The 8616-nt window shown below is 39.8% G+C and overlaps 1 protein-coding gene across 1 annotated transcript in view; it reads right to left on the reverse strand.

Moving 5' to 3' along the window:
- rnf17 (ring finger protein 17) overlaps positions 1-8616 on the reverse strand; it is a 31247-nt gene that overhangs the window by 825 nt on the left and 21806 nt on the right. Inside the window, exons 27-37 of the mRNA XM_034886458.1 lie at positions 8373-8484; positions 7876-8039; positions 6802-6921; positions 6601-6681; positions 6370-6489; positions 6221-6277; positions 5333-5443; positions 4794-4917; positions 4330-4465; positions 3920-4106; positions 2221-2330 (exon numbers count right to left, since the gene is read on the reverse strand). Of these exons, the coding sequence (XP_034742349.1) occupies positions 2235-2330; positions 3920-4106; positions 4330-4465; positions 4794-4917; positions 5333-5443; positions 6221-6277; positions 6370-6489; positions 6601-6681; positions 6802-6921; positions 7876-8039; positions 8373-8484 (1308 nt within the window). The 3' untranslated portion in view covers positions 2221-2234. The remainder of the gene's footprint in view (positions 1-2220; positions 2331-3919; positions 4107-4329; positions 4466-4793; positions 4918-5332; positions 5444-6220; positions 6278-6369; positions 6490-6600; positions 6682-6801; positions 6922-7875; positions 8040-8372; positions 8485-8616) is intronic.

An 8616-nucleotide genomic window follows, 5' to 3' on the forward strand; every position in this document is an offset into this window, starting at 1 on the left:
GAGGTGCGCTCATAAAAGTTAAAACATTTAAAGACCAACAACCCCGCCAACGTTCCCTGATGGGTATTTTGATCAAATATGTAGATTTTCAGCAGAGGTAATTACGTAGGCCTATAGGCTATTTGTCAGCTTAATGAGACATTTGTTGCCAATACGTACATCAATTTGAATTATGTTTTTATATTTTTTATTGGCTCTCACGATTGTTTATCGCTGCCAACGTTGCAACTGAAATAATAGGCTAAAGCAACGGCAGTTTATGGAAAGCATAAGTGTAATTATGGTCATATCTTGGTCCTGACTGATGGGGAAGTGATACCGATAGTCATGTAAAGATAAGTTGTGATTTACGCATTTACCGCATCGGCTATTTGTTTCGCCAACTTTCCTCCCTGATTTAGGAAGCAGGGCCTGTATTTGCTTTTGCCTGTAAAACCGTGTCTGTGTTCTAAATATTCATGTAGAATTATCAATCAACAAATATTTATATATAGCACTTTACAATAACCAAGTATCCAGAGTGCTTCACATCAGACACCAAAAATAAAACACACATACAACACATCATACAATAAAAACAATGAAAATGTAAAAAACAGTCAAATCAAAAAAGGGAATATAGAAATAAGAGCAATTGTCACACCACTACCACGTTAAAAGCCATTCTAAAAAGCCATTTTTATTATTAAAAATATTAAAAGCCATTCTAAAACAGAGTTTAGACCTAAAAAGAGCTACATCTGTAATCGTCCGAATATCGGGGTAACTTGTTCCAGAGTCTTAGGGCAACAACCGCAAAAGCCTGATCACCCCACCGTTTATACCTGGACCGTAGGACTTCTTAAACCAGTTGATTTGAAGACCCCAAGAGCTGGTTGTGCTCACGCAGGGTTAAAATCTTGGATAAATGCTCCGGGGCCAGGCGGTTTGAAGGCCTTGAAAACAAATAATCTATTCTAAAACGCACAGGAAGCCAAAGTGGGGTGTAGAGAACGGGAGTGATGTGTGCACGTCTAGCTGTAATGGTTAAAAAGGGAGAAGCAGAATTTTGTTCAAGTTGAAGTCATGTGATGAAGGTTTGATTCAAACCAACATAAAGAGCAGTACAGTAATCCATCCTAGAAATAATAAACGCACGAATCGCCTTTTCTAGATCACGCATGTTTAAGAAAAGGCTTAACTTTAGCCAGGAGATGAAGCGGGAAAAAGCTTATTTTAACAACATTGCTGATTTGCTTGTCAAATTTCATGTTGCAATCAAAAATAACCTCCAGATTTTGACAGCTGGCTTAAGGTATGGAGCCAGAGCTCCCAAACTCGAAGCTGGGCCGTTTGGCCTGAAGTACTGAAGATGATACTCAATTTTAGCTTCATTTAAATTAAGAATTTTTGTGAAAGCCACAACTAAATATCATTAATACAGCTAAGCAGGGAGTCTAGTGCGACACTGTCATTCGCTTTCATAGGCAAATACATTTACAAATCGTCTGCATAACAATGAAAAGACAGGTTGTGCTTTCCTATAATAGCCCCCAATGGCAAAATATACAAGGAAAACAGGATAGGGCCAATAATTGAATCCTGGGGTACCCCACAAGAGAGAAGAGCAGCTGACAAGAAGAAGTCACCATTATGACAAAGAAGCTCCTATTTGCCAAATAGGAGCTAAACCATTGAAGTGCCGAGCCTCGCATCAAGGCGAGAGAGGAGGACCGCATGGTCCACTATATCAAACCCTGCTGTGAGGTCCAACAGCACTTAAACAGCGGGATTCCCGGCCTCTACAGACAATATCAATATCAAGGCAATAGCATTGTGTACTCAGCAGTGCAAACTCAGTTCTGTGATGTGATGCAAAACCAGATTGTAATTTTTTTTAACACTAAGTTCTGTTGCAAAAAAGCTTGTAAGCGTATAATTATAGTTTTTATTTATAGTTTGCTCTTAAAATATGCGGCTGTTATATGTTGGCTGTTTGAGATTGGTCATGCTGTGCAAACGCCGCCTCTTTTATGTGAATGCGCCCGTCGCAGGATTGCAAAACCCTGGGTTGATTGAACTAGTTTTTAACCACTGTGTTACCACTTATGCGGGATCGCGGTTGTTAGGCGAAGCCGGATAACTGAAATAAATTCAGGGCAGGTTGATCGTAATTTGTAGTACGGGCCTCAGATAAATCAACATTTTAAAAAGCACTTTGAAATAAAGCTGAAAACTCACGTCTCCACTCTTCTTCAGTCCAACTCAGCCAGTCCGCTGCTCACGAGAGGCAGATGGACCAACTCTTGTTTCTCATTGTACAAAAGCACTGTGAGTTCTGGGTCCCGGGCCTGAATAAACAAAAAGGACACATGGAGGCAGTAAGACGCTGGAAAGTCATGTCTCGGACTCTGACAAGGTCTGAAAGATCAAAGATGAGACAAACTGGGTGTTTGAAATAGAGATCCAAGTATGCCGGCGCTTCGACTTCTTTCAATTAACTAGGTTTTACATCAGACACCTTCTTAACTGTTGTGGTGTTGAGTCTTATTTTGTTGTCAAAATGTTAAAATCAAGCACTTTTTCAAGAGAGACCTGAGAACAAATTGTCAGACAGCCACCATATAAAAACCCAGATAATTCCAGACAACCACAATCAAGCAACAACTAGAGATTGATCGGCGTGTTTCAGTCACAGTACGTAGAGTGAAAATTAACGCCAGAACTGGAAACGCCCCCCAACCCCCCTGCATGTTCCCGGGCAGCAACAACAGCAACAGAGAGAGAGAGAGTCTGTTGTATAGGACAAGGACAGGGTGCCGCCATTGCCCCCATTTGGACTTTCCACGATTAAATTTGCGTGATTGAGCGTTTTTTTAAATAAGTCATTTCAGAGAACGCTCCGTTTTTATTTTTATTGGTTATACGTCGGTCTCAAGATTTACCAGTAAACGCAACATTTTGTCATTATGTTAGCAGCAGTGAGCAGTGCTAGTTGGTCCTAGTTAGTGTCTGTTAGCTCACAGGGCGCGAGTAATATTTTTCCTCTAGGTCTCACCGGTGCACCTATCGTCCTTGCATCCGCTGCAATGTTGTTTATATGGATATGGTTTAATTTTACGTTACATGACCCATTTCTTCTGTAAAGCCGTGCATGTGTTGGATCTCTCCTTTACTCTCTTTTCTCTTACTCTCCGCGCAGCCCCGCCACACAGCGCCGGCCACACTTCTGACATTTGTTTACAGTTTTAGTTGTTATTAACACAGCTGTATATTGTTAAGCATGAGAGGCAACCCTGTGGTTGTACCAGTGTTTTCGCTGGTAACTTTGCAATTGCAGCCGCCACGGCAAAAAAAACACAGAAGAAGTTGTTGAATGCAACTAACTTCAGTTCGTAGAGTAATAGCGTGTGAGACGGAGCTGCTGGACTTGGACGAGAGATGTGACTCATGGCCAGAATCTCATAGGCCTCGTTCACAAAAATGCAGCGCAGTGACAATACAGAGATTTCTTACACACAACATGTGTAACTACACTGACCCGCCAATCGACCCGTGCTGGACCCATTCATAACGAGGCAGCCGTCTCTCTGTGAGTAACATACGTCCATCACGCTACCTTCTCTCCCTATCTCTTTTAATCAGTTATTGTTAAAAACAAGTAAAGGAGCTTTCTCAGAGAGAAAAAAAAAAAAAAAAAAACCTAGGCTATTTATTTCAGATGGCTAATTTCATTTACATGTGTTTACATAAGAAGAATGTAGCATAATATGGATGTGAACGCAGTTAAAAATAGCCTATGTGACAATAAAATTTTGTTTTGGTTAAAAACAACAAATAATTGTGATAATTAATCGTGATCACCACATTGATCAAAATAATCGTGATTATCCTTTTGGCCCTAATCGTGAAGCTCCAAATCATGATTTGTGTTTCTTACCACAACAGAGGCTGTAATGCAGCCGTGTAACATGTCGATCATGTCCATTGCCGCTTTCACGCTCCACCCGGGGCTGTAGGGCAGCACTTGTTCATGCTTGTTCACAATCGGAGCCTTGAACCCAGCAACTTTGACCTTGAGGGCATGCGATGGAAATCTTAGCAGTTCAGCTGGCATCTGACGCAGCCTGAAAGGAAGTGACAGAACATCAGATTCTTTCATTCTCAAGCTCCCAAGTGTATTAATGGGAAAACAAATACCTCTAATAAGTTCTCCCATTATCACTTTTAATTTAGTCATTTGCAGGTTTGCATACTGACCTGTGGACCTTTAGTCATGTTAAGTGTATATAAAATAATTAAATATGGATATTTAAATAAAACTACTCCTGCGGTGTGTGAAGTTCATACTTGCTGGTGGGCAGAGTGTCATCAGAACCAAAGTCGACATGCTGGACCAGCAGCAGGAGAGGCTCAACGCTGGTGAATTTGATCAGCTTGGCCCGATAGTACTTCCCATCACTGTACTCTGCCAAACAGGGACTGCCTGGAAACCACAAGCATAAAATCAGGTCTATCCAAGGGAACTCTGCACACAAATGTCTGACTCCACTGAATTTCTGCTGTGGTCTATCAAAAGCAAAAAGACAAAACCTCAGGGTCTCTCTTTACAACAGAAAAAATTAAATATGGGACTATGGGGGAGAGAAAAAAAAATTAAAAATCTGCTTGCTGATTTGATTTTTTGGCTTTACGTGCACATTAGGGCGTCACCAGTGTTACAGTTGTACACAGACAAATGGATTTAAAAAAAAAAAAAAAAAAAGCCCCATCCATGCCAGGAAACATATGCAGTAAACACAGTAAGATGTTACCATGACAAAAGTTGGTGAGTCGTTGCAGACTGTAGCGCTTTGCATTGATTCGGTCTAGAGCCTCCTCCAGAGTCTCTCCATCTACCTCCAAGTCAGCTTCCCCCTCCAAAGGCCACAGGAACAGCTGCAGGACAGACAGTTTAAACTTCAGTTTAGCTTCATTCATAAAGAGTTAATAACTAACTACAGTCAACAATAATAAATAATAAAAATACCTTGCAGTTGTAGGGCAATTTGTTGTCAGTTGACCAAAGTGATCTGATTTTAACATAACTATTAAATTCTAGTGTCCAAAATGACTAACATTGTAACTACATTTACAATGTTAAACAATCTGGCACAATGTATTAAGATCTATCAATCATGTTTAAGTGACTTTTACAATGCACATCCATTCTTTACTCAACTGACTCAGTTTTATCACCTAAAATTCTTTTAACAGTAGCCTCCTGTTACCAGTACACACTTGGTTTGTTCATTGTTACTACTGTAAGCACACAACATTTTAAATAGATTATGTTTTCTCTGTTAGTAGTTACCTCGTTGGGGGTCCATACGTGCTTGACCCTGACTTGGAACTGCTCTCCCTCCAGTGGCAGATTTGGCTGGATAAAGGGCCCCAACATCTGCTCCTCTGGGTCCTCTAGACCCTGGAGACATAGCATCTGCATTAAAATTACTCACCCTGCAGCTTTGTGCATTTCTGGTAAAGACAAGGATCAAAACATGAAACTAGTATGAACTGTAGCGAGAGAAGTAAACTGAGGTCTTATGTCAGTCATGAGACTTTTATAGTTCACTTCACTGGTTTATTCATGCTGCTTAAATCTTCTTTTAGCTGAACTGACGCCCCAAAGGGCGACTAGAGGCAACTGTTATTAGACTTAATCGATCAAAACTGCACATAGCTTGCTAAATATTACCTACCAGTATGACGTTTTATAAATTATAATAATTCACAATCACTGCTGGTTAGAACACAGCTGATAGAACAAAAGTGATTTTTGGCCATTTAGGAGCAGGAAGACTCCAAAACAAAAAAGCCCAGTAACCTCCAAGTGGTTACTGCCAACTTGTTGAAAACTCTTGCCTTCTTAGACATGCAGCAGACACAGAGCAACATGAACATCTGATTACAGTATTTGAGTTAGTGTCCACCTAATGAACAGATCACTTCTGCTTTTAGCTTGCGAGATAAATGTGTCTTATGTTGCTAGATGTTCCACTTCCTTAACCCTTAAATTGCTTTGCCCAACTAAATCATTTAATTTGGGTAAACAAGTATATGGGATGCGAGTCATAACCACTTAGGTGAAGATATAGATGTTGCTCATCAGATTTATATGATAGCTGTAGATATGGTTAAAGTAAGACAAATTGAGTTGTTTCTGTTTCTTTTGCTAATCTTTATATTCTCACTACAATACCTCAGTGTTGATGTCCCAATCATCCAGGAGGAGGGCAGGAGACGTCTCTGCATGTTCCTGCAGAGAAATACATCCTGTATATTCTTGAGTGAATTAGGGGCAAGCACCACTTTATCTCGGGAAACAGAAAGCAACAGAAACAAACAAACCTGTGCCACAACAGTCCGGTCAATGGAAGCATGTTCGTGGTGGCACAGGATCCTGCTGAGGCTCAGCCTGTCCAGGAAGAGCTCAACTTTGAGGGGTCCCCTTGGGTCAGTCGGCAGCTCCTAACACACACACACACACACACACACACACACACACACACACACAGTCACCAATTACTCTATTATTAGTTGATAACCAAAACCACCTTGAGCTACTGAGCGCAATTCTACCATGACTTGCATGTCCACAGAGCGGTTCAACAACACCTCCCTCAGCAAGGCCACCGCATCCCGCTGCCACTTTCCACCAACCTAAACAGCCAAAGAGGAGATCATTCTAATAGTTATTGATTTAAAAATATAAATGCAATAAAATGTATTATGATTCTTTTTATTTTTATGTCTCTTGTATATACCGACACAAACTCTTACAGGGTTGATGCTGTGCAGCTGGCAGGGTATACAGAGCTGAGGAATGTCATCACACAACAGCCTGGGGTACACATGGACCACTGGGATGCTCTCCACCAGGCCGTAGTCCACATATTGTACCTTGTAAAACCAAACATTTATTAGCTTTTAGTGTTGTCACTTGAACGCATTATTAACAGCGTTAATGCAAAACCATTTTAACGGCGTCAGTTTTTTTAGTCGCAAGATTAACGTTCTTTTTGGCCTAGCAAACTTTGTAGTTTTTTTTCATATGTTGTTGCAACAACTAGTAACGTAGAAAAACTACAACACCACACCTGATCTAGCTAGACTTGAAACAAAAAAACAAGTATGCTGCAAACACACTTGTTTGGACTTCGCAAGCCGGCCAAAGAGTAGTAACTTTACGTTTTGAGTGGATGGCGAGCGTGAGACGCCGAAATGGATGCCAATTAGATTTTGGATGGAAAGTTTACTTTTCAAAAGTTGCCAAATGGTTCTATTGACAAGAACAAAGCAATCTGTGTGTTTTGTTGTTACCACTTGATGGCCAAGCATACAGTTGATGCGATTTCTCCGTCCCCTCGTCAATGTATTTTTTTCCACCCTTTTATTGATGGACAGTGTTAAACTTTGTGAGAGATTTTTTTTCTCCAAGTGAGAATGTTGTGTGTGAAATTGAACACTATAGTAAGCTATATGCCAATGTTGTTTTTAATAAAAAAACATTTGCACAAAGCAAGCCGATCCAATTTTACAGGTTGATAACAGGATTAAAATGAGAAAGAAATTTAAAAAAACAAGGGACATTTAAAATAGATAAAAAAGTGTGATTAAATGCAAGTTAACTATGACATTGATGTGACTAATTGCGATTAAATATTTTAATCGTTTGACAGCACTATTTTTTTTTTTTTAAAGATAGTTATTGATAAAGATGCCAGGTGTATAAAAAAATATATAATTTTAGCCAGACAAGCTGTGGCTTGCTTGTTGATGAATCTAGTTTAAATGGTCCATGAAAGGTCTTTCCAAAATAACTAGAAAATTACGTTTTGTGTGTGTCTTACTGACTTTAACATGTCCTCCCAGCACCTCCAGCAGCTGTCCTCGATACCACAGCATATCAGGTCCAATGACGGAACAGCCAAGGACTGACTTCCAGGTGTATGGCTTCTGCTTAGGCAATGTCTTCATATTCTGCTGAATCTTCTCCTGAAGCAGGTCCAGCTGATACTCTGACACACACACACACGTTTAATGTGACATTTTTGTCTCTAAATTAAAACACCAGAGTAAAGTAATAAAAAAAGACTGACAATTTTAGAGTCGATACAAGTCTGTTTGGTCCCATCTCAATAAAATACAAAAAACTTTCTAGGAAATACCATACACCTCAACCTGTTGTTGCTTTTGGTTTACACATACAGTACATACTGTACATATACTTGTTGTTACATCTGCTGTTTAAAGGGCAATTATTTATCATCCTATGGACAGGTTATGTTTTGAATCAAGTATTTACTATTAAAAAAAGGTAATCTCAATGACGTTGTGCTCTTATGTAACACCTGCATTCTGTGTTCTGGTGTAAATGAGACCGTCCTCTCCGATGGCAGTAACAGTTATCTTGATGTGACTGAGGCATGGCAGCTCTGGGGGTTGGTACAACTGAGTCTGCACCTGTACACAAACACACACATATTACAGAAAGTTTAGTCTATTTCATCAACAAGGCAATTCAAAGTGCTTATATAAGACCTAAAAGTCTTTAGGACAAGATATATATATATATATATATATATATATATATAT

Source organism: Etheostoma cragini, chromosome 11, assembly GCF_013103735.1.
Source record: "Etheostoma cragini isolate CJK2018 chromosome 11, CSU_Ecrag_1.0, whole genome shotgun sequence".
Taxonomy (NCBI): Eukaryota; Metazoa; Chordata; class Actinopteri; order Perciformes; family Percidae; genus Etheostoma; species Etheostoma cragini.